This window comes from Amblyomma mixtum, chromosome 3, assembly GCF_055824585.1.
Source record: "Amblyomma mixtum isolate Tamu chromosome 3, ASM5582458v1, whole genome shotgun sequence".
In the NCBI taxonomy this organism is placed as follows: Eukaryota; Metazoa; Arthropoda; class Arachnida; order Ixodida; family Ixodidae; genus Amblyomma; species Amblyomma mixtum.
The window spans coordinates 286,221,810-286,248,959 of NC_143014.1; the positions used below are offsets into that span (position 1 = coordinate 286,221,810).

The window sequence follows — 27,150 nt, forward strand, 5'->3', positions numbered from 1 at the left end:
TTGTTGATCTAACACCGGAGACCTCACAAGGAGGGATGTTGATGATGATGATGATGATGATGATGTCCTCGTGCTGCTAGAGGCAGGCAAGACTTTGTCTTTTTCTGCACGAAAGTCGTCTATGAGGTGCCGCTTACGAGCGGGTCCTTCTATGAACGTCCGGAGAACTGGTACTTTAATAATGGCATCAAATAACATGTTTCTTCTCTGAATGTCACTCCAAGCAGACGAACAGCACTCCACTGCCGGACGTGTTGGCGCTCTCCAGTTTTGAACAGCGCGCCAATGTCAATTGCTGCTCCTATTAGAAGACAAGGGAAATTTTTGAGGCCTGCGTTGCCGAGCGCAAGGGTGCTTCTTGCGTCAGGAAGCCGTTCGTTTCTTCTTTGTTTTTTTGCCACCCAAGGAGATCGCATATTTCCGTGCTTACCTTAGGTATGGATCTGGTTTGCTTCCACTTTTTGCATTTTTAGTGTCAATGATTTTCTGAAGTATTTAATCATGCTAGCATAATTATTAAACTAGTGGATAGTCAGCGCGCAAGAGGAATCTGTTTACCCCTTCTCTCGTCTTTTGGTCGAGCCGCCGCGGCGGGTGAGTGGTTATGGCACACGGCTACTGACCCGAAAGACGCGGGTTCGATCGCGACCGCGGCGGTGAAATTTCTATGGGGGCGAAATTCTAGAGGCCCGTGTAGTGTGCGATGTCAGCGCGCGTTAAAGAACCACAGGTAGTCGAAATTTCCGGAGCCCTTCACAAAGGCTTCTCTCATAGCCTAAGTCGCTTTGGGACGTTAAACGCCATAAACCAAACCAAATCAATCATCTTTTGGCCGGATTGTTATTTAGAGTGTTTGATCGCAAACTGACCCAACAATGAACACTGACGCAATTCAGATTACTTATCAACACGTCGCGTGGAAACTTGCAGCCTGAGAGCAGATAACTACGCACCTATTCAGAAAAGTTGAAGGCAAGTGAGATAAGAAATCCGGAAGAAAGTAGTTGCAACAGCAGGGTAAGTTATTCCCTAAAGTGATTTTGCAGCTACTTTCTTCTACTTGGTCTGTCTTGAAAACAAAGTTGTGAGGTTGTTCGCTCCACGATAATAAGATTTTTATTCAGTGGAACCACCGAAAAGGGAAGGTATACACGCATGCACATTGGCGTGTACGCTCAAGGGAAAACATGAGCCTGTCTCACTTTTTTTCGCGTTTTACTTCAGTCGTACAAGTAACACTCGTCATGACGATGGTTAAAGGAAAAAGGGGACATATATTAAGTATTGACGCTTATCTTATTTTGAGTCGCATGGAAATGGGAAAACTTGCTGTTGTAGTTGGTGCCGAAACGTTTGCGGACGTACCGCGACGGAAGATGGGCAATTTGAGTGAATTCTTACTTGACGTAACACGGGGCAAAAAGTTTTTTTTTTTTTACAGATGGCTTAAAGTGCTTCCACCTTGTACTGTCGGCCGCAAATGTTTGCGGGATCCGCGATGCATGGGGGAGCGAAGTAAAACTGCAATGCTGCGGCATCTGCCGTCACAGAGCGTGGTGTCGAGGCTCACTCACGGTACTGCCGCACCAGGCGTGCCATGAGTCTCTATACCACGCTCTGTGACGGCAGATGGTACGACACTGAATTTTTGTTTTGCTCCGCCATGGATTGGTGATCTCGCAAACTTTCGCTGCGGAGAGCGCATCTTTCGTTTTGATGCTCCTAAAATTTGCAGTTAATGATCGCGTGCGCCGAAACGAGAGCGTGCAAAATAAAGGTCGAAAAAAGAAGATCCTCGCCACTGTCCTGGGCTGCAGGTCAATGGCGGCGTTTCTCTTTCATGCTCGGCACCTGTGTCTCAAGGCAGAGGTTCAGAAAAGGGTATCCGCGAGCGTTTGAAGGTGTGCTAACTCCCAGTATCTTTGAAAAGCAACATAGTTTATTTCCCTTACTTTGGTATTCAGCATTGAGATGCACATTTCCAATGATAACGAAGTTTGCAACCTTCGAAGCTGTGAACTAAACTCAGCTGATGTCACGTAGAGTAAATAAAAGGGAAACAGTTCCTCCACTTGGCAATCTCGACAGCTTGGCAAATGCTGAAGTGTACGGCTGAGGCTGTTTTGACTTGACATCTTGTTTCTGTACATTACTTACTTTACTTTTACACTCCTGATAATGAAACGCTAGAGCAGATATGTTTCCAAGGAACTTGATCTGCGTGGACATTATTTCACGGTAGCCAGCAATGCGGTTAGTCCGAAAAGAAGAAAAAAGGGAGGGTTTTAACGTCATTAAACCGAGTGGGGCATGCGAAAGCACTTCAGGCACCGCCTCAAAGGCAACCACATGCACGATCACGGGCAAAGTTCGAGTTCTAGTGTGAAAGGTAAAGGTCGAATGTTGGGGCTTCACACATACCCCGGATTTTTCAGCTTTGCTAGTGAAGTAATGGTTCCGCGCTAAAACGGAAACATGTACTAGTGCAATCGTTGATACAACACATGCCGACAAGCATTTCCATCGGTTGCACTTGCGATTGGGAGGCTATCCGGCTTATCCTATTCTCCTTCTAACGGGAGCCCCCCACTGAAGCGCATGCATTTCATCGAGGCTATATTTCTCTACGCCTACTACTTCAGCATCTTCTCTTTTCAGTTCCTTCAAGCTGTCTAGCTGGATAGCAAGAATAACCTATCCGCCTTTTTACCGACACGGCCTTGTAGCCGAGTTTAGCGAAAAAAAGCTGTGGTAAAGATGTATTTCAATCATATTGTATTAATTTCATATTAATTTTGCATTTTTGTCCATATGCTTAAATTGCAATGCGAATGCTTTCTAAGTATGCTACGAGTAACATTTTGACATTTTTACAAATACGTCAGAAATACAACTTTCGTCTGCTTAGTATGTTTATTATAGAATAAAATATATTCAGACTAATACATTAAATACATTACATTAAATTGAAATACATTATGTTATGCATTTATATATTAACGATATAACCACTTCGTCTTAAAGGAGGTCTACTAGTCGGCTTCACTGTATGAGGCCGATCATTGTTGTCAACAGCAGAAATGATGTGTGACCAGGCCGTAAGCGATTATCACAAGGAGCCCATTCCTGAGCAAACGCGGACTTGTCGTCAGTCAACAGCCATATGACATCGCAAGGTCAAGTGGCTGAATTTGAACGGGAAAAATGCCGCCACAGAGCAAATGCCAACAGAAAGTGACGTGAGTTAAGAGGAAGTTCTCCGACAAGAATGACACTTGGCTTTCTTTATATCCCCCCCCCCCCCAACCTGAGACGACACATTACCTCGCCCAGTGAGGCGTTTTTTTTTTTTGCGCAAAGACTGTGGGCCCCGAAAATGTCACACAAGTGTCGGGCTGGTTGCGTTCGAATCTGGGGGTGAACTAGAACCGAACTGCTTATAGTGACTTGCTTCATACTTCGGTCAGGAGTTGTACTGTCAACATGGGCGTCTATGGGAGCCGGTGCGCTTTGCCAGTCGGGGCCCTTTCCGTTGGCATTTTGGGGCCCTGAGGTGCCTAAGGCGCCTTTCCGGTATAAGGCTTTCACGTTTTCCACACGTGGTGAAAAAGTGACGATTGCCTTCTTGCTGGAGATTACCATAAACGAAAGGACGACACAAACGGGAGAGTTTTCACTGCTCCCCGAAACGTGATATCGAGCACTAGATAGTTCTACGGCGGCTTGAAGTGTGCAGCAAGTATGTTTACGCCGACCGCCCATTTGTTAGAATAGAAGTACTCTTTGAACGAATTAATTTTGTATTTACGAAAGCACGCTCACAAGCTCACTTTCCCTATGGCAATGCGTTTCTGTTCCTCGCACAGGTGTACACAGCGGTTATCTTCACGGTGACATTCATGACCCCCATGTTGGCACTGACCTTCACGTACTCCTCCATCGGCTGGAGAATGTGGCGCCACACTTCCCCGGGCAACGCGGACGCTCAGAGAGACCAGCAGCAACTGTCAGCCAAAATGAAGGCGAGTGATGACTTCTCAACGCTCTCAGTGCACATCAGACTATGCTTGTAAACAATATCGTGAGAGCAAAAGCCTACTTATTCCAGCACCTTTTTGGAAAAACTGGTAGGAAACAACTAGCTGTATGACAATGTACTGTGACATTGTGGCAACAAGCAATCATATAATTTCTGTTTTTATCGTACCAAATAGCGAAGTTTTTCACCTGAGATATTTCTTCAAGAAAACAAACAACCAAACCAACGAGACTCAGGCAAAATGCGCTTAAGAGGAGGTGGAATAGGATATTTTGATAAATGTGTGTAGACACGCGACCTCATAAAATTTCGAGGCTTACTGTTGCTGTCGGAAAGCGTTTAAGCGTCGCATTTGCGCGTCAACATAGCACGCCCCCGAAGCGTCAATACATTGAAAGAGTCAATTACGGAACAAGATTTTGTTTATTTCGCAAGTGACTGATAGGTATACGCCAGCCATTCTATCATTTAGGCTCCACTAAGACACAGCGCAAAGGTAGGAAAATAGTGGGAAAGGCGACGACGCAAGCGAGAGATTTGGCTGTTTATGTAGGTCTCCCCGGAATGCACTCTTTCTTCTAGCAGAGTCTGCCAAGAGTACAAAAAGGCCATTACCCTTGGTCGATGCTTTTTGTATTTTATTTCTTTCGAGAAAATGCACTTTGACCACGGCCTAAGCAGCTCTACTCTTGTGTCTCTAAGCTTTTCTCAACGTCTATCAATAAATCGTGCTCAGATAAGTTTCCAAAAGACAGAGTGGGCTTGCTTTTCTGTCTGTTGCACTGGAGGGTCATTTGTGCATTTCTTGTGTTTTTCTTTCTCTTTGCTACTGGAGGCCGATTCTGACCATGCTAAGCCCTCAAAAAGAACAACTAGCTCTACGAAGTGTCCTCGAAGGTAAAATGATTCCGCGTACAAGCAGCCTGCAGCGGGCCGCATCTTTCCAAAATGAAACGCTGAGTGCTCGGCGTTGTCGTTGCAGTCGTCATTGATGCACCAAAACGCCCACATCAAGTAGCTGACGAGGACTTTCCATTGGCCGCAAAGTGACGCAGAATCGTCACAACCAAGGAAACGTCGTCCCACCGGCACGCCCCCGATGGTAGACTCTTGACGTCCGTGGAGTAGATTAACTGCACGAGGACGCGCACTTGTTTCTTAGCTGACATAAGGCGTGTACCTTTTGTTTGTACGTACGTACCTGGTAAAAGGAAGAAAATATCATGAGTCACCTCGGTTTAAGGCAGCACGATAAACCTCGCGAAATTTATTGCCTAGAACATCGACCAGCTAGGGCTGGCATGACGAAGCTAAACTTTTCTGTTCTATAATTGTCATTAATCGCCTCGCCATTTAGCACACGACGGCGAAAACGGCGCGTGGCACGGCTTGAGCTGTTTAAAAGGGTAAAAAGAAAAAAAGAATAGATTTAGTGTTGCTTTGTTGATCATCTCTCCTCAGGTGACTAATAAATGGTGGGTACACAATAAATACTTATTTCGCACACATTCTGCGTGCTCTGAGTGTGCACAGAACTACACTATGTTTTTTTTTATTAAAGAATGGGTTCATTTACAAAGATATGATAGAAGTTGGCTAGAGCTATAACTTTCTAAACGCGAATACGGTGATGAAATTAATAAACGCTATAAAATGCTCACCCCAAAATTTGGTGCAACCTTTAAAACACGTAATAGCAATATCTAACTCGAGAAAGCTAGCAAGCATTCCTTAGACAAGTTTGTAGGCATATTACAGCACCACAGTCTACCCTGGTTGCATTTTTAACTGCATTTAATTTAAGTCTAGCTAGAAATTCTTGCGCTGGATTTCCACTGCAGTCTTTACATTCAGAAATTCTCAGCGAAGCCAAATTTTCGGCTAGTAACACGCAACTGAAGCAGCTTTAAACAAAAAGTAACAGCACACAAATTTACTGCAGAACTGAAACGAATGAGTACTAAAAATGCGTGCTGTCTTGCGCAGGAACAGCGGCAGCCCAAAAAAAATATGAAAAACTGTTGCTATATTTGAAGAAATGTGCAGGAAAATACACAGAAAGGCTTCGTAGGGTTCAATAATCCAATCCAAATTTGTAACGGCCGCATGACCATCGGGCATAAAATTACACTTTGTATTTAAGCACCTTAATAGTTCATTTTTAATGTACATACTAGCGAATTCACAACATTATCATCTGCGGTAAGATATTCTTGACTGCCTGGCATATTTAGCGTAGCTAATGCAATACCTTTTCAACGCGTATGAGTGAAAGCATGGCGAACAGAAAAGCGTTTGCGAAAACTCTTCGCAGAAACAGCACAATGCAGTAGACGGCAGGTGGTGCATTGGTGCAGTGGTCATACGTGTCGCCGCAGACTTTTAGACACAATCGTCGTGGAAAGTGCCATTCTCATACCTGCGAAATCATCAGCCTTGCAGTATCTCGCGAAAAGCAATGCTCATAAGTGCAAGTCCCGGATAGTATGGAGGTCTGATGATCCTACAGGAAATCACCCAAGGCAGAGCAGTAGCAATTGCTTGTCGATTCTGCTAAGGATCGCGTACCCACAGCACTGATTCTCCGATCTGAAATCTATGGGAAGGCACAAGATTTGATCTCGCTAAGCGCACTGTCGCTAGCCTTTTCAGTGCGACGCGTTACGGCCCGAAAGCGAAGTTCTTGCGGCCGGAAGGAAGGGCATGTGTTAGGGGCGCAGTGCGCCGCTTGCCGAATCTTGATGTCGCTAGGCGCTTCGAGTGTTCACTGCCCAGGACACGGCTTAAATCGCAGTCCTACTTTCAAGACAGCACTTCCGTGTGGCTCGCCTCAACTGTAAGGGGAAAAAAAGCACAATATGCGCGAAGAAGGTTACGGTCTGGCGGGGCATTAAACCAGAGGATATAAAAAATAGATATTAAATAACAGAGAGCCTGAGCTGCGCCCATCATAGGATGGGAATCTAGACTTTTTTTTTGTGCGCGCTCATAAGTTGGCAATGCAAGCTCGGAGCACGTTTGTGACGGGTCGAGTTGCATTGCATTGAAGCTACATCTGGAGTGTCCAGAGTTGTAAAGTGCATGAAGTCTCAGCACGCTTTTCTTTTTCTATTATTTTTCTCGGGCTGCGAAAACTTCCAGGTTTAGCTTTTTGCGACTCAGTTGTTGCTGCGGCTACTTCTACTGCTTCCTTCACTTTAGAGCACAAGAAATAGAGGTTTGCAGTTCTTTTCTTGATTTTTGACGCAAGCCTGAACCTATGGTTTGCTTCCAGCCTCTTCAAGCGAGAAGGAAAATGAAAGTTATGTCGTCTGGCACTTTTGGCTAAAAGTATTTGAATAATATGCTTCCGTTTACAGTATATATACCCTGGTGCCTTTCCTCTAAAACTGCAAGCAAAGACAACGCTTTTTATCGCTTCTTTTGGCATCAGAATGGAATGCATGTAGGTACTTTTACGACATGATGTTAGAAAGTCCTCCCAAATTTTTCATGTTTGTTTTTTTGAGCATTGTATTTAAAGGAGGGCAAATGGTAAAGGATCCGCCATTCTTTTTATTGTGTCGCATTGCCCAACACGAAGTGTACTTTGTCGCCGCTGTGGTTCAAGGACGGCACTTTTTTTTTGCATCGCAGTGAAAAAGGTGCGAGGTGTGTTTAAAATGCATGAAATGCACAGAACGTTCATGTCAGCACCTTCGTAGCTTAAAAGCCAAGTATATCAGCCCACTCGATAAAGAAACTAAAACGCGGGTTTGTCATCAATACTGGGTACGACCCCAACAATACAAGAAAGCTGCACTTTGACCCCATGTGATTTCTTTGGATCTCATTCATACCTGCACTGAAACTTTGCGAGATGGGCAAGTTGCACCTAAACATAACTATGCTAAAATATGCTCGTAACTTTCGCAACTCTCTTTGAATCCTCTACCTGCCTATCGCTTCACTTTTTAGTCCCAACTGTAGGCAGCAACGTTCGTCCACCACTATTGCGAATCGATAGCGGCGGTCTGCCGGTGGTGTATGTTTTTATTCTGTTTGAATTTTATCGCAGAGTTTGCGTATGCTCACATAGGTTCCCCATTCGGAGAGCTAAGCTGGTCACTTTAAGTTAGGACTATGGTGGCTAGAATAAAAACACAACACATGGTAATAATGAAAAAGACGACAGAAAGGCTGTGTGGAATGGCGGGAAGAATGTGTGCAAGCAAAATACTATCCTAAGCTTTTACATAGCGTTCGCATGCACCTTTAAGAGGAATGCGCGCTCGGTGAAAGGTGAATGAGCGAAAGCTTCGGAGGTCACTCAGCACGCTGATTCGTGTTGTAAAAATAAGGTAGAAAACTAAAGTCACACAATAGAACCTTGCCGACACAAAAAAATAGCAAAAGTTTGAGTGCAGAACGTACAGCAGGGAAGTTATTTCCATTTGTTATTTCTGAAATCCCGAAACGTTCGTTCGATGGCTAGATGTGACGAGAACCTGTTCGATCGCCAACTTAAATCCCACTAGTGTTTAATGGTCAACGATGTAAGCAGGCAGAATAATCCGTTTGTCGAGGGGGCACCTTACAATACTAGGTGTGCTACTTAAGTACAGCGAAGCTCATCCAGACACAGAAGAAAACAGAGTCTTCCGTTTTCGGCAGGGCGCTTTGAGCTTTCAGATGTCCTCTTTCTTCTCCTTCTATCTCCACTTTCAAAATAGGTCGTGAAGATGCTGGCTACCGTGGTGCTGATGTTCGCCGTCTGCTGGCTGCCAATCCACCTGATGAACTTGATACTGTACTTCGACCGCGCCGCCATGCAGCCAGACACGGCCGAGCAGGAGTACCTCTACATTGCGGCGTTCTTCTCCTGTCACTGGTTCTCAATGGCCAACAGCTTCGTTAACCCCATCATCTACTGCTTCATGAGCGACAACTTCCGGGTGAGTGCGCGTGCCTAACGTGAGCCCTTTACATTGTTGTTCTGAATCTGTGAATATTGTTTATCCCGACATTCTAAATTGTGTGTTCAAGAGCTCGTTTGTTCGAGGCGCTGCGGCATAGTCGGAAAATGTAATTAAGTCAGGGGGCGCTGTCACAAGCATTTCCGAGATTGTCATGAGACAGCTCTTAAGCGCGTGTAGTCATGCTTACGGCGTGTTTGTATGGCTTCTGATTCGGACTGCCCCCGCTTCGATTCGAATGAGTGCACAAAGGCTCTGAATGTATGACGCAGTGCTGAGGCCAAGCATTGAAAACTATGTTCGGAAACTGTGCAAGCTTGAAGGAGCATTCGCACCAAGCTACTTTCACAGGCCACCTCACCACATGCGCAAAATCTATTTGTGGGATAAAATGTAAGCACATCCAGCACATGTTGAAGGAAATTTAATTTGGTATATACCAAATGCTAAGCTTCGTGAGTCGGCTGCCTTGGGGCGAAGTAAGTTGAATAGTGCGAAATTTCCAGCATGTCTGGCCTTCTTTTCTCCCTATCGAAGGTTGGTCTGCAACAACCAGCCTGCAACAAATCGATAATCGCGAAATAAGAACACAAAACAGAGTGAATTGCTTGGAGCCAGGCAACCTGATTAAGTAACCGCGATCGTCCAAGCCCTGAGCTCGCCCAGACGTGCAGTCAACTCGGCGGGAATGATCGGAGCTATGTGTGTGCAAGTGTACTTGCTAGAGCTGTCTTAAAGTCATTACATAGGTTAATTACAGGCAGGCGCTGGAGGGGGCGGCAGAAAGTTTTGTTGGAGGAGGAGAATAAGAATTCTGCTGGGATACGGTAGCCGCAGTTGACAAAAGACGGGGTTAATTGGAGAGACATGGAAGAGACTTCTAACCTGCACTAAGCGTAGTCAGGCTGATGATGATGATGATGATGAGGTGGATGACACGGCGCTGTTGCTATATTTCAAACACCACCGTGTCTTTCCCGATGAAATCGATGCCCAGATTAGGCATAAGGCATTAAATATATTTCAAAGAAAGTGCAAAGTGATGCCCTTGAGTTCAATACCCTTGTAAAGACTGCTGAAATCAACCTAATTCAACGTATACGACTAATTCGACCATTCTTCTTATTCCTGATTGTAGCCGCTGTTCACCCTTAGACAGGCTTTATGTGCAAACCAACAAACCACAAATTTTCTGCCCAAAACAATTCTCACATACACATACGTCCTCAAAATCTGTTCATTACCGAAACCTCTCAGTTGTACCATCATTACAATATCGTCATTCAGCACCTGTTTACCAATTAATCCCAAGCGATCAGGCCGCTGCTCTATGTTTTGTGAAAAACTGTCAAGAATTGGACATACTAGATGCATTTTGCGAGACATGCCCCATGGAGACCTGACCCACTGCAACACTGGCAGTCTCCCAGTTGTATGCCACTTTACATTAAAACACAATCACAAAAAGCAAACTCAACTAGAATATATCCCGCGAGAGTTCTTGCCGCTAAACGAAATATATAATAATTACACAAGGTTTTACATAGGTGGTTATAAAATGCCACTCGATGTTGGAAGTGCACTGAGACAAGACAAATGGGGAAAAAGGCGAGCTGCCCCAGTGTGCATCGCTTTTCACTGCCGAGTGTTATGTCATTTCCGTGGCTGTAGAAAAAAGTATGAAAAGAACTTCGAAAGCAGCACCTATTAAATTCACACCCTCTGCGCAACCCCCGCACTGCACTCCAGAAACGGAAAGAACCATTAAAAGAGACATCATACATAATGCAATAACCGCCGAAACCGAAGGACATGTAATTAAGTTGTGCTGGGCACCTAGACACGTTAAAATGAGGCGGAACGAGAGGGCCGATGCATGTGCTGCGCGACCCAGCATCCCTAAAATAACGCAAATCAAATACCGCATCAAGATTGCATGTGGGTTGCACACGGTAAACTGAGAGCGAAATAGGAGACTTCGTAGGACAACGAAATAAATAAGAAACTACATCTAGTGAAGCCGATATTCGAGCAATTGAAGTCACATAGTAATCAAAGCTCCTCTTCGAAGTCATTTTATGTTGCCTTCCTGATGGACACACTCACCGGACAGCCAAATTCTCGCAAACGGAGATAAACCTACATTGGAAAAATGCGGAAAAGTGGTAAATACAAACCAAATCTTATTATTACCCATGAAGCTCGACGAACTAAGGAAAAAGAATTTGGCATAATTTTATGGCGAGCGCACCCCATTCCAACCTAGCTTACTCCTAGGTCAGAATTCACTTGTGGAAATTTTCTGCCAGCTTTGTTCTTGAAAATAGTCATGCTTCTAAACAAGTAGTAGTCAGTGGTTGGGCTTTCGGGTTTCATTTATTGGAAAATCAGCTGAGTTCTTCAGACTTTATTCAGGAACGCAGTTTTCAATTTTTTTTCATTGAATATTACTTTCTACGAATATTATTTTTCCGACGACTTAAGGTGGCCTTTAGGTGTGGTCAAAAGGTACCTAGAATTTCTTCTGACCTTTTTATCTGCTCAACCCTTCGGTTTGCCACTAACGAAAAAATGGGAGTGTTTAGAGCTGTGTTCGTACAAAGAAATGGTTCGCTTTATGGAGTTGTAACGTTCCAAAGCGACTCAGGCTATGAGGGACTCCGTAGTGAAGGGCTCCGGAAATTTCGACTATCTGGGATTCTTTAACAGTCACTGATATCGCACTGCGCACGCACCTCTACAATTTCGCCTCCATCGAAATGCCACCGCCGCAGCCGGGATCGATCCCGCGTCTTTCGGGTCAGCAGCCGACCGCCAGAACCACTGAGCCATAGCGGCGAATTGAGAGAATTGCGATGGCCATTATAAAAAGGAACGGAATTTACATGCTGGAACCGGACGACAAAAACGCAGGTGGAAGTTGACTTCTAAAAGCTAAGGTTTCATGTAAACGTTGGTTTTCTGCACTGGATTGAGCAAGAGGTCGGATCTCACGTGGTTCGCGTGTAAGTGGCAGTGATGCAACTGCCTGTAAGTGGCAGTGACGAAACTGCCACCGTCGAGGTGGACAGAACATGGCAGTTTTGTAGCGAAAGATGCACTCGGCTAGCAGAAGCGCATTTAGCGGTGCCTGGCACAGGCCAGTACTGGGAATGCGCCGTTACCATTGCAACCATAGCGCCGCTCGACTGCTAGTCATAAAAAAGAATAGAAAATCTGGGCCTTGGAGGGAATCGAACCGGGGCTGCAGGCGTGCGAGAAGGGCACGCTGTCGCTCTGCCACGAAACTTCGACGTTTGAAGCTGAATAAGGTCGCTTCTAGTGAATGAAAAAATCTTTAAAAACTTATCTTTGAGATATATATTAAGGCCTACATGAGTAATTGTGAGCATGTTAGTTATAGATACCCCAATCAAGCGAGTACCAAATTTCCTTCGTGCTTGGCGTGTAGTACCCACTGAAAACCCCTCTCGCAAGTACGGCGCTGGCCCAGCAGATGGCGCAGGTGGCGGACAGCGCACAGCTTCCGCGGCGCGTTAAAGCAAGGCGAGAAAGGCTAAGCGGGTGGCCGAGACAGGAGAAAAGAAATGAACATCTCGTGAAGAGACGCCGCCAAGCTGCGGAATGACAATGACGGTGTGTCGCTACTGAAATGTCAGCAGACGGAACTGCTTTCGCTACGTATATCCTGGCCTAGCTGAGCTATGCCACAGCCAATTTTTTCTTGGCACTCGTGCATGGTTTCGTGTCAGTATTCATACATGCAGTGGAGGAGCCTATTTAAGTGCACAACCGCTCTAAGCGGGCGATGGCAGATAAAAGGGCTTCGCTAGCAGGAAACGTTTCGCGAGGAGGTGGGGTTGTATTTGGATCGATTATAACAATCGATGGCGTCAGCCTTGATGTGCCGGTGGAGTTCCCTGATGGTTCGGTGATCCGACGCCACGTTGCAGGAGCGGACAAGATAACACCTTCAGACGATGTACAGCACAGTTTTGCCGCTTGTTTACAAATAGACTAAGGCGGTCCATATCCCGCAGGGTGATTAGGAACATCATGCAAGCGCTCGCTCCTCATGAAACCCTGTCAGTCTTTACGACATAACTTGCACAATGCGCAGCGGCTCCTCGTTCTTCAGACAAGCGCCAAGCTTGACCCTATCCGCTATCTCCTCCGTCACCCCAGGAAAGCCGAGTCGAGTCTACCATGTGCATTCGACGAAGTCAAACGTTTTCGCGCAGTACAACACAAACCATACGAACAAAAGGACAGCAATAGCCAAACGGGGCCCAACATGCAGCCGGTATGCGTGCACCACTCTTTCCACTGTTCCTCCTTCGCTATCTGTCTTTGGAACATTGGTCCTCGTCACGCGGTGTGCTGCTGAGCTGCCCTATTCCACGCCCCTCTCCGAACCTGAGGAGTCCGCATGTCGGATCTGCCTTAGCGAAAGGAAGCGACCTTCCAAGGCTTTTGGCTTTCCGCAGTCGGCTAACCGCCACCCTGCAGTTTACAGAGTTTGTTTTAAAACAAACCCACGCTAATGGCGCCGGGGGGGGGGGGGGGGGGGACTGTACAACCAGCCCTAATCCTCAGCTAATGCTCAGCTCAGCTAATACATAAAGCACTCAGCTAACGGCTTTATGAGCACCGGCACAAGAACCGGGAAACTGGACTGCCATTGCCTCCCAGTCTGCAGAGGCGCGGAGTAATACCCCAAAACGCACAACCGCGCTGCTTAACCCAACGGTACCACTGTCTCCCCGTGCCCCATCTTCCTTAATCCGGTAAATGCCTCGTTGTTTGAGTGTAACCGCTATCAATAGCCAGCAAGGAGTGGCGCGTATGTTAAATAATACTGACGTCTTTCGGTTAAAACAAAATTTCGAAAATTGAATTCGTTGTACTTTTATCTGTTTTCTCTGCGGGTTAAACCAAATAGCCCAACTCCTAGTTATATTTTTAAATTTTCAGTTCTCTACCACGATGCATACAGTATAAAGCTTGCATTTGGCGCACGATATCTTTAGTCGCTTATGTGCCGCAATGCACAACCCAATATACCAGAACAGAAACACAAACTGCAAATTTGATAAACTGTAGTCCATTTAACAGTACAGGCATGTGTATACCCTTGTGTTTGGCCCATGGGAGCCTTAGATAGTTATGCGAAACCCAACACAACGCAAAACTATTACCTGTAAAGTGAGCACAAATTTCTAGGTATACCTTTTGAAAAACAACTCTTATTCCTACCTGACATAAACACTCTCAAAAAGAAAACTTTCTGATCCCTGAACATAATTAAAGTGCTCCAACAAAAAAACATTGGAGGTCTGATATGATGTGCGTCCATAGTGTACCATCTTCCTTAGATTATAGATGTGTAATGTATGGCTCAACAAGACCGTCGTACTTTAATCGACTGGATCGAATACAAAGCCTAAGCCTGAGTCTTTGAACTGGCTCATAAAAAGCCTCCCACTTAAACTGTCTCCACGTAGAAACAAACGAACCACCTCTCGCAGACAGGAAAACAGCGCTTACGTGCATATACGTGCTGAAATAAGGTCCCTACCGAAAAATCTGTGTTATCCATAGGTACCAAGCGCCCATCCAGAACACTCTTTACGATCAAGCCCCACGCAGTCAAACCACTTCTCTGCTTTGCCAAGAAAAAAACATACTGGGCACACTATCGATATAGCCCACAGACCCGACCATCTGCTGCCTTGGTACACTTTTCCTGCCGTATGCACGTTTACATTGGCCCATATTCGCAAAAAGCGAACCCCAGAGGAACATACATAGCAAGAGGTGTTTGCAGCAAGGGAAAAATACGAGGAGTACTCAAGTTTTCCCGCAGATGGTTCTATAATAGCACTCCACTTTGGGGTTGCGGTAATTGAAGAGAAATGGGAGAAAGTATTAAGGCTGCCTGAGTGCGCTTCAGTTCTCACAGCAGAACGTTACATCATTGCTATAGGCGTACAAAAATAATGAAGAAAACACTCAAGACTATATTATCTACGCTTACTGCCTAAGCATAATCACAGCACTACACTTCAGAAATGAGGTTCAAGCTATAATAGGAGACGTAATACATAATTTAGTAATAACTGAAACACAATGGCGTACCATTAAGTTCTGCTGGGTCCCTGGCCACGTGGGAATCAAAGGGAACAAGAACGCTGAAGAATTTATCACATATGCCCACGATGCTAAAATAAAACAAGTAAATATACCTCACAAACACTGCATGAATTTGCACAGAGTGAACTCAAAAAAATATTGCAGGCTTCATGGAACAACAAAATAAGCAACAAATTGCACTACATGAACCTCATCTTGGGAGAATGCGAATCTTGCAGTCATCGAGAACGTTTCGCAGAAATTATCTCATGTTGTTTTCACATTGGACACACGGATCTGGCTCATAATTTTTTGTTCACAATACAATACAAACTCCTAATGAAGACTGTGTAGAACAGCTTATGGTAAACCACGTCTTATTCTCGTGTCGAAAACTTTAAACACCGCAAAAAAAATTTTACTCGTTTTTACAATGAACACATTCCTCTACACCAAATGTTGCGCCTAGGTGAAGATGCACTTGCTGATTTGTCGGGTGTTTTTGTGTTTTTAAAAACAGCAGATTTCTTAAACCAGCTTTACGTTTCATAAATATATTTCATTTACTACAAAACGATTTTACGCTCTTTTATCCTCTTTTTTTAACATGATGGGGAGTTAGCGCTCAGAGGTGACACACAGACAAATGGCTAACTCTGCAAAAGTGCATCGACACGAATATCAAGAGGCTCGTCCGCGTGAACTAATCAAACCCGACTGCCGTTTGTATTGCCCGTCGCTACTTATACACAGGTGAAACCTCGGAGAGAATCAGAGGAAAGTGTAAGAGAGGGTGGGGGGATAGAGGAGGAGTGATGAAGCGCCAGGGAAAGCGGCTCGGATCTGGACACAGCGCGCAGCAAGCGGCGTTTGCGGGATCCGCTCTAGCATGCTTAGCCAGTCGACGGCCACGCTAGCCGATGATGGAGCGTCCCAGTCACCGCCTTCTCCCGCTAATCGCAAACGGTTCATATACTATGAGACGTGCTTCCAGAGAACCGCGTCAGCTTTTCGCTGGAATAAGCCGTGTTATGCCTTTAGCGTAACCGTCAGTAGTTCCATCAAGGCGCTTAAGCGTGGTTTAGCGTCAGTGTCCTTGCATGCAGTGAAGACACCTATTTAGCCAAGCAACTGCCCCATGCCGGTGACGATAGTGAGGGAACAGCACTACGACAGAAAATGCTTGGGGAAGAACTGGTGGGTCACGGTGTGCAGAGGCGTGTAAGGTAGCTGCGCAAAGTCAAAAAGAAAAGCATACCTGCGTTACTTAATTCGATGGTTCCACATAGACACCTTTAGCATACCGTGTAACGTGTTACCGTTTCCGTTACCGGAGTACCAGGAGCCCGCGCGCCGCGAGTGCGCATGCGCAAGTCGCCTTGAGGGCGCCAGATGGCGTCAGGTACCCCGAAGCTGCCGGCTCGTCTGCTTCGCAGGAACCAATCAGCGCGTGCGTACTGGCCATGGGCGGGATCTGGGTACTGCGGTAGCGGTAATGGTAACAATGGTAATTGTATGCAAAAGATGTCTATTTCTTACCACTCCTCGACTTTCATACTTTAATTCAACCGTTTGACCGAGTATGACTCCCAGCTTTGCGTGCATGATTTCGATGGAAACTTTTCTCACTTAAAACCTAATTTCATAAATTGAATTCAGCGTACTTTTATTGCTTTTTTTGTTTATTGAGCTGAAAAGTTCAACCCCTTGCAAAAATCTTTTCTTCCGCGCAGTTTAATCGGGCAAATTCTTCATTCGTCAGTAAAACGCCAGTTATGATAGGACTGACTATATCAATATCATGTCCGAAAATACAGGAAACCTTTAAGATGGGATGGCACAGAGCGGCAAGAGTTGCGCCAAATACAACAATGTTTGGAAACGTGGCTTTATTTTCAGCATTTTGCGCTTAGTGATGAACATAGCGCACACGAAACAGTGGGGATATTCGAGATAGCGCCAACATGGCGCAAATGAGAGCGAGCGTAGCACGGTTCAGCCTGCCGAGAGGGTTGCTATTATAAGGGAAGAGAAAGTTTGAAAGCAGGAGCTTACGATGTAGTTAATATGATCTTCTCGAGCATCATTTTTTTTTCAATTTTTTCCTCTATGAGCACGGCTGCTTTCATTAAAATCTCCCTAAATGCGTTCCTTTCTTTATCCGATATTTTACTGCTTTCTAATTTAGTTTTGTTATGTATACCGAGCCGCTACAAGATTTTGAGAAAAACGGAGTTCATTATGCGTTTCGCTGAAAAATAAAGTAAATATTCGAAGGACGCGCCAGGCGACCGCCAACAATGTCGGCCCAGTTCCAATCAAGAAACGCACGCAACTGTAGCTGCTTTTAAAAGCTTTCGCTGAAGTTCCGTTAAAAATCCTGCGCAAAATCCAGTTTCTTCTACTGTTTACAGCCTAGCCGGCCTTGTTTGAGTAGTTCTGCTCATTTTATTCCTGGCGGCTGGTGCCAAGTATGCGCAAGACTACGAAAGAAACGCAGGCATAAATTCATGTCGCAGCAGGACTGGCTCTCAAAATGCCTCTACCGCTAAGCTTCTGAGTAAAGCATTGCACCATTTCTGTTCCGCAGGTGGTCTAGAAATTTTGCTTCAAACGTGTCTCGAATCCCCGGTTGATAAAGAGTTTACATTGAACATAAACAAGTTACCATATTAACATGGATTTCACAATGTGAGTGTCTTCTGTTTGCATGCACTTTCTATGTTCAGTTTAATTTTTGGGTCCAGTGTGATAATTTTTTCAAACACTTGTTTTAGCTTAGCTAGGGAAGGCCAGCTTAGGGAATCCTACGGAAACAGGGGCTTAGGGGAGGATGAGGCAAAGCATGACACAAATTTGCGAACTGGTACCTTTATTTCGATTCACCTATGAGAAAACTGATTTGTCGAGTTATTTTCTACCGTCCGCTCTTCATGCTCACCAAATATAAAAAGTCCAGCTAAAAAGGAACATGGTAAGATTTAATACAATTTATATTACCAAAATGCCGCCCTTTGTCCCAAGCGTTGTAGCAAAATGAGACATTGCACGGCAAGTAATGAGACGCCCTTCCAGAATCAACATATTACTCCTGCTTGCAATGAATGCAAATGAAGCTTTGTTCATGAGCATCTTGAAATTTTTTACGATTCTATCACAATGACAGACACCTTACCCAGACAAAGCACGACAGTACTCTTTTATTCCACGGCCTAGTAGAAACTGCGAAGTTGTACAGTCGGGCTCTGCATATAGCCTGGTTCCGTGAAGTTTTTAGTGTTCCCGCCTTCGTCGCGACATTTTTCTGTTATAGTCTCACAGTTGTTGCTCTTTCTCTCAGCTGTGTTGAAGAGACATACGAATTCGTTCCATCCGGCGCCTAAATACGAGGCCTCGAATGTGATTGTAGGCAAGACCGAACAGGCCTTGGCCTATTGTTAGAATGTGTTCGACAAATAGATTTTCCCGTCCGCCGACCAAGTGCGACGGTATCTTCTTGCGTCTCTCCAGAGCTTTCTCCATATCTACTGCCCGCTAGTCGGCCTTCATTGTTAGTCTTTTATACATCTACACCATTCTGGAGGGCGGTGAAGCGTGGCTAGAGCTTTAGATCAAGCAGTAGGGCCATTGCGTTTACTGCAGCCTCTCCAGAACATCACAATGTCGCGTTTTGTGCCGTATGTATCCTGCTACTAAAGTTATTCTCTATTAAGCACTCGTGGCGCAAAAATTCAAAAATTTTGCTGATGACTAATAAACAATCGTAATAATTAAAAAATCACGTTAATCTAGGACGCCACGTTGAATGAGCTGCAATGTTTTCAGTAATGTGTACTGCAGAATTTCGCGCCTTTTCCATCTCTTGTTCACGAAGGCTTACTTCGCATTTTTCTCCTTTGCTTTGAGGGGCTAATCTGGCCAGCCTTAGGCTTTGTCATGGACATGTGGCAGGCCATGCCAGGTAAATATCTAGTTATTAGGATTGCGGATTGCGGATTGCAATGCTAGGCAACGTTAAGTAACAAAATGTCTCATTTTGCCCCGTGTCGCGTTTTTCCTCACTCTCCCCTACTTGTGAATGTCACCGGAATGAAACGTACACAGGATTTTGGTGATTGCATAATAATAATAATGATAATAATAACAACAACAACAACAACAATAATAATAATAATAATAATAATAATAATAATAATAATAATAATATTAATAATAATAATAATAATAATAATAATAATAATAATTTTTATTAGTCCTCACAGTATACACATGATAACTTACCGGGCCTGCCGAAGCCTCTACATGGCTTGTATGGCAGAGCCCGGCAGCGGGGCAGAATCTGAATTCAAAAACAAATGGTATGCGCTTGTTCGGATTAACAGACAGCCAAATATACTATTGGAGTACACACTGAAAACTCATAATTGTATCTTATATATACTTTAAAGAAATATTTTTTTAAGTTCAATACACTTGAAATGTATTAGCATAAATCAGTCAGACAAAATAAAAGAAAAGAACACCACACTGAGCAATGCCATTGCGCACATACACAGAAAGGAACAAAACTGTATCGGATGCTCCGAAACATCATAAAATTCGGACCAAAAGCACTATGCACCACCTATTTTTGAAGTTTTATTAAAGCTCTTTTGATTGCGGATCGTGTAGTTTGTTGTAATACTGTCTAATAATAATAACAATAATAATAATAATAATTTTATTTCCCGTCATTCAATACAGTACATTTCCGGGCATGCCAAAGCCATCAGTGGCTTGTTGGGCAAAACCCGGCAGCAGGCGGCAAATCTCTTTTTTACCTACACAGGAAAAAACATTTCAAATTGACAATGTACAAGGAAAAGAAAAAAAAACACTTCAAGGAAACACAATAAAGTCATTAACAACAGGAAATGATCAAGTGGTTTGCTTTGGGTTACTCACTAAAACCGAGAAAAAAAGAAGGTAATGAGAGCGTTATACCCTAAGAACACAAGAAAACACATCTGGAGCGCTTCTTCCTTTATCCCCACCTTTTGTACGCATCACTATCCCGAGACAGTGTAGGTTATGAGGGCTTTCTTTATTGCCTTCTTATTCTTCAGTACCTTTATTTCATTAGGTAGACTGTTAAATATTGCGGGGACATAAAAGCAGCGCTGGCTTTCTCCGTATTTAGTTCTAGTAATTGGTAGTACATAGGTGGAGACAGAACGGAGGTTATGACCAGATGACCGTGCAACTTTGAATTCGTTAGTCCACATATGTCTGACGGCAGCATACTGAAGAATGACATTGTTAAATTTTAATAATAATAATAATAATAATAATAATAATAATAATAATAATAATAATAATAATAATAATAATAATAATAATAATAATAATAATAATAATAATAATAATAATAATAATAATAATAATAATAATAATAATAACAATAATAATAATAATAATAATAATAATAATAATAATAATAATAATAATAATAATGATAATAATAATAATAATAATAATAATAATAATAATAATAAATGTTTTATTGCACATAATGATACATAGATCAAGGAGCGGGCCTGTCAAAGCCAGCAGTGGCTTGAGGGACCAGGCCCGGCTAAGTCAGCGGACGAGGGTGCAATAATTCAAATCGGCATACAAAAAAAAAGTGTTGAATGATGGTTAACAGTTGGGACGATTAATGTCAACATGTGGTGAACCGCACACACATATACAAAAACAACATCAAAACAGACAATGCGTACAGATTACAGAAATGAGAACATACACTTTACAAAGAACCAAGCAGGCTTTTTAATGCATTTTTTGATGTTATCGAAAATACCTCATCTGGCAAATCATTCAAAGTCTTCAGCACATAAGCACAACGCCTAGCTTCGCCGAATCTTGTTGAAGATCGCGGAACAACAAAGCGAACACTGTTACAAAGGCTTCGGGGGGCAGTGTAACTTATTTTAAATTCACTAAACCAGAGATGCCGTAAAACCACAGTTTGGACGAACAGATTCCAGAAGCATGGAAGATGAAGTGCAGAAAAGATGTTAGGATTAGCGATTGTTGGAGTATTGTAGGCTATATTTCTTAATATGGTTTTTAACAAAGAATCAACACGGTTTTGCCATCGAGTGGAGCAAAAGGCAAAAACAGTTATCCCATATCTGAGGGTGCTGTAGACTAGAGCATGCGCAATAGTTTTTTTTATTTGAAACGGAACGATAGATTTAATGTGGAAAAATAACCAAGCAGCGCTCCTAAGCTTATTGCAGATATGCGATAGGTGATTGTGCCATGACATATCACTATCGAAGAATACTCCCAGGTATTTCACTGAGTTCGTGTAGGCGACCGGCGTGCATCGACAGGGATGACAGTTGTGGCTATGTAGAAAAACTGGTGCGTTTATTACTGTTAATTTTAAAGGTTTGGTTTTGTTTATGGGGTTTAACGTCCCAAAGCGACTGAGGCTATGAGAGACGCCGTAGTGGAGGGCTCAGGAAATTTCGACCACCTGGGGTTCTTTAACGTGCACTGACATCGCACAGTACACGGGCCTCTAGAATTTCTCCTCCAAAGAAATTCCAGCCGCCGCGGCCGGGATCGAACCCACGTCTTTCGGGTCAGCAGCCGAGCACCATAACCGCTAAGCCACCGCGGCGGCGTTAATTTTAAAGGGGGATCTGAAGCAAACAAGTTGGGTTTTTGAGGCGTTAACCTTTAAACAGTTATCACTGAACCAGGCCATGGCTTTGTGGACGCTATTCTGCAGATTAAGGATGGCCATGTCGTAGGAAAAATGTTTTGAGAGCAAAACCGTGTCATCGGCGTAATGAAATACTAGACATTTTGAGATTACGTGCGTAAAATCATTAATAAATATGTTGAAGAGTAAAGGTGATAGTATAGAGCCCTGAGGTACACCAGCCTTCACAGGAAGTTTAACACTTGAGTTTTTAATCTCGTCTAAAACAACCATTTGCGATCGCTCGGTGAGATAGTTCTTAAGGACATCGTAAAATGGACCCCTAAAACCGCTAGAATAGAGTTTCTGTAGAAGAATTCCGTGATGAACTGTATCGAAGGCTTTAGATATGTCTAGAAACAAAGCAACGGAAAACAAATTTTGATCAAAAGCCGAAAACAGTTCATCCGAGAATTCCTCCAGAAGGGCTACCGTACCACGACCAGTAACGAAACCGAACTGTCGAGTCGACAAAATCGAAAATTTTTCAACAAAGGATGACATGGTTTTTAAAAGAAATTTTTCGATAACATGGGAAAGTATGGGCAACATCGAAATGGGTCGATAGTTCTTCATGTCATTTTTCTGTCCCCCTTTGAAAAGCGGCTTAACTATCGCAGTTTTAAGCTCTTTCGGGATGCACGCGGTATCGAGAAAGCCGTTTAACATGAAGAGCAAAATATTGGATATCGCTGCAAAGTTCCTCTGTAGTAGACTATCTGATAAACCGTCAATACCAGGAGGCTTATTGCGCTTAAAGCTGAAAATTATTTCATAAAGTTCATTTTCTGAAATTCTAGGAAGAAAAGCAGACGCTGGGAGTGAATTTTCAAGCGTGGAATGGGCGGCCTGACACGAGGATGCGTTTTCGGACGGAAGTGCAAACAAATGGTTGAATCTATTTGCGACCTCGACCGAATCGCCTGGAAAAAAAGAAACCGGGGAAAGGTTTGCCGCGTTTTTACCACGAAGGTGGTTTATTAGGGACCATGTTTTTGCGGCATTCCTCGATGACTGGCGAAATTTTTGAAAAAAGAATTGGCGCTTCTTGGACGTTATTAAAGCTACTACCCTATTTCTTGCAGCCTTGTACTCTAGACGTAAATTTTTATTTTTTGGGACATGTTTACATCGTTTCCAAAGCATGTCTCGGTATGAAATGGCATGCATTATGTCCGCAGTCAACCAGTTATAGTCCTTTCTACGTTTCTTAATTACGACACACTTGGCACTATCTTCGAACTTCTTTATTTGGTTACAGAAGATGGTATAGACTACTTGCGGGGAATTAGAATTAGTTAGGGCCATCCAATTAAAACTGCTAATTAGGTTATCTAAGATATCTAATAATAATAATAATAATAATAATAATAATAATAATAATAATAATAATAATAATAATAATAATAATAATAATAATAATAATAATAATTTTTATTAGTCCTCATAGTATACACATGATGACTTATCGAGCCTGCCGAAGCCTCTACATGGCTTGTATGGCAGAGCCCGGCAGCGGGGCAGAATCTGAATTCAAAAACAAATAGTATGCGCTTCTTCAGACTAACAGACAGCCAAATATACTATTGGAGTACACACTGAAAACTCATAATTGTATGTTATAGATACGTTAAAGAAATTTTTTTTAAGTTCAATACACTTGAAATGTATTAGCATAAATCAGTCAGACAAAATAAAAGAAAAGCACATCACAGTGAGCAATGCCATTGCGCACATACACAGAAAGGAACAAAACTGTATCGGATGCTCCGAAACATCATAAAATACGGACCAAAAGCACTATGCACCACCTATTTTTGAAGTTTTATTAAAGCTCTTTTGATTCCGAATCGTGTAGTTTGTTGTAATACTGTCTCAGGAAGGTCATTAAAGGTCAGGGGAATGTAGTATTTTCTAAGGCTTTTTCAGTAACGAGTTCTTATAGGAGGTATCACAAAACCTGTATCGGCACGTAAAGCTTTACCGATGCTGCGTCGCTGACGAAAGTCAGTATTCCAAAAGTACTTGGGAACAATGATGGAGAGAAAAAGGGTGTCAAAGTCTGGAAGTTTTAGATATTTAAACAATGTAATACCAGGTGCAGGGGGGTTGGTGTTATGAGCAATACTTTTAAGAATGTTCTTGAGAAGCCCATTAATTTCATTTTTCCAAAACAATGAACAATTGAAAAAACAGGCTATACCATATCGTATGACCGAGTATGCTAAGCAGTGTAGGATCATTTTTTTTACACGTAAAGAAACAAGCCATTGCAATCTGTACAACATGCAAGCAATCTGTCGAAGTCTAGTACAGATAAAGGACATGTGTTTGTTCCAAGCCAGGTCGGAGTCAAAGTCGACACCCAGATATTTTACTGAATCAGTGTACTGAACGGGTGGGCATGCGCAGGACGGGCATTCGTGGGAATGAAGGTACACAGGTATTTGTGTACTGATAGTTCGCAACGGATTATGAAAACATACCAGTTGTGTCTTGGTTGGGTTCATATTTATCTTGTTTTCTTGAAACCATGCCATGGTTTCAGTTATGTCTAACTGAAGCAGTGACACAGCGTCCTTGTAATTCATATGCCTAGCAATAATAAGTGTATCATCGGCATATTGATAAATATTACTGTATCGAATGACCGAGCTAAAATCATTAACATAAATGTTAAATAGTAACGGTGATAACACTGATCCTTGTGGTACACCCGTCTGAGTGAATTTTATGGAACTTCTAAATTCTCCTAAACAGACTAACTGCGACCGCTGCGAGAGATAATTACGCAAAAAATCATGAAACTGGCCGCGGAAGCCATAGCTATACAACTTGCTGCACAGTATGTCCCGACTGACAGAATCAAAGGCCTTGGCTAAATCCAAGAAGAGAGCACATGCAATCTGGTTTCGCTCAAAAGTTTCATGTAGAAAATCTGATAGGCTTTCTAAGAGCACATTGGTAGCGCTACCTGCTATGAACTCGTATTGAGAAGGTGTGAGCAAGTTACGCTTTTCTACAAAGCTGTACATAACATCGAGAACATGTTTTTCTAGAATTTGAGATAGTATAGGCAGTACAGATATCGGGCGATAATTTGATAATAATAATAATAATAATAATAATAATAATAATAATAATAATAATAATAATAATAATAATAATAATAATAATAATAATAATAATAATAATAATAATAATAATAATAATACCACACTTTCATTCATCTAAACGCTCAAAATCGTATTCCAGCAGTTATTTGTATTCGTGCAGATTACTAAGTCAAATGGTACTATTTTCGTTGTGGCCTTAGATGCTCACTAATTCAATGACGTGAACATGAACTCATGTCTCCAAAGCTCTGCCACTAATTGCAGCAGCAGTAGAGGCATCTCAGGTCTCAATTTTCCTTCCGAAATTTACTTTTTCGCCCAGAGGAAAATCGAAACAGGAACTTTTAAAACGGATGAGCAGAGCTTCAGAGGCGAGCAAAGCTGATCAGACTAGCATTTGAGGAGAACGTATTTTGACACCAAAAAACAGAGACGGAATCGATGCACCATCAGAGGTCATTCCTAGAATGGCGATAAAAAGTGCTTGGCTTGTGCATCTAGCGACAAATTAGGCTCGAATTACCGGGCGTAGATGCCTACTGAAAAAGGAAATACATCATGCGCGAAGCAGGCACCGAGCAGCGCGGCGAGAAATGCTCAGAATGAGTTCGTGCAGTTTCAAGTTCCGCAGCTGTTAACATGTCGGGTACTCTTAGGTCACAGCGGAGAAGCTAAGACCACTTGTTCTGCAGTCCAGTTTGCATGGGCTTCTGCACACCAAGTAGCACAGATACCGGGCACCGACGAGTCTGGCAGAACTTTCACCCGCAGCCAGACACACTATGATTTCTAGTTCTTGAATCCGAAGAACACCGGCTGCCTTTGGGCTCTCCAAACTTGCATTTGGGCAAATAATTTAGTGGTTCTTCTTTTCTCGTTTCTTTCTCAGGTGGACCTTCGACAGCTGGTTGTGGGCTGCTGTCCACTGCTGGCCATGCGTGCTGGCGGTCGCTCCCTTGGCAAGCGCAGCTCTTATGGCGGCGGCGGCTCCCTTCCCAGCAGCACAATGATGTTGTCGAGCACCACCTCGAGCCACCACCACCAGCACCATCAGCGGTGCAATGGTTTCTACGCCCATTCTCCCACCTCTGTCGTAGCACTGAAGACACTCGGAGATTGTGTCGCCACGGAAGCCACCACGGTGCGCCTTCCTGTTTATGAGTAGACAGAAATTGGTGGCAGAAACGATGTGACCAGAGTAAGCTATTCTTCAGGCCACCGATACGCTGACGTGCTGTAAGGTATGTCCGTATGTTTTCTGAAAGAGAAGGCAATGTCAACCGACATACCACAGAAAGGTGACATCGGAGAAAAAAAAAAGAAAATATGTCAGACCTTGTGTCGTGTTTCTTCCAAAAGTCGGCATTCACGTGTCCCGTTGTGCACCCATTTTCACCTTGTTCATTTGTTTTTTGTGACGCCAAAGTTTATGCTCTGTAGTCTGAAAGCGAAAAATGTATCCCTTGCGTGCCGAAGCATCTTGATTGAACGTATTAGCTGTTCCTAAAAACTGACAGGGTCCTCAGATGCTTGAGAAACGAATCGTCGTCATCACGCTTTATCCGTGAAGTCTCTTGCTTTGAACTGCGTCGTTGTTTTCGGAGCGAGGGTTACTGGGACTTAGCGACAGGCACTAAGTGTTACACCGTCACAAATGTGGCGGCGCATAAGCAGTGGACGACATTGGGATTGTATACAACAAGTGGACAGTTCACCATGACAACCCAGCGTCTTTGCTTCTGACATTGCCAACGTTCCACTGCCGTTAGCGCTGGCGTGGCGGCATACGAATTACGGCACTGGAACCGATGGCTGTCGTGCGTTACGCTACGTCATAATGCGTCACTCGCTGCCTTTATACGTTAGTAAACTAGGCTGCATGGCTTACTGCGCCAAGAAGACTGATTTCTGAATGGCACCGCAGCATAGCGTGCCGAGGCCGCAAACCACAAGTCGAGCGGGCGTAATAGGCGGCAAGTATTGAGCTGCACATGGAAGGATACCACACAGTGATTTAGTTGAAATCCGTGTCTAGAGGGTGCCACTTCTTTCAGAAGCCGAAAATCAACAGTCGCCATATCTAACGTCAGCAGTATGATCGAAATTCGGCAAAGAAGACTGAAAAAACAATTGCATGTGGCAATCACTCCA

The 27,150-nt window shown here is 43.5% G+C and overlaps 1 protein-coding gene across 1 annotated transcript in view; it reads left to right on the plus strand.

The window, feature by feature from the left end:
* LOC149355075 (RYamide receptor-like) overlaps positions 1–26,164 on the plus strand; it is a 309,344-nt gene extending 283,180 nt beyond the window's left edge. The window contains exons 3-5 of the mRNA XM_089576059.1: positions 3,867–4,022; positions 8,752–8,973; positions 25,889–26,164. Coding sequence (XP_089432185.1) covers positions 3,867–4,022; positions 8,752–8,973; positions 25,889–26,164 — 654 coding nt within the window. The remainder of the gene's footprint in view (positions 1–3,866; positions 4,023–8,751; positions 8,974–25,888) is intronic.
* Positions 26,165–27,150: the final 986 nt, after the last annotated feature.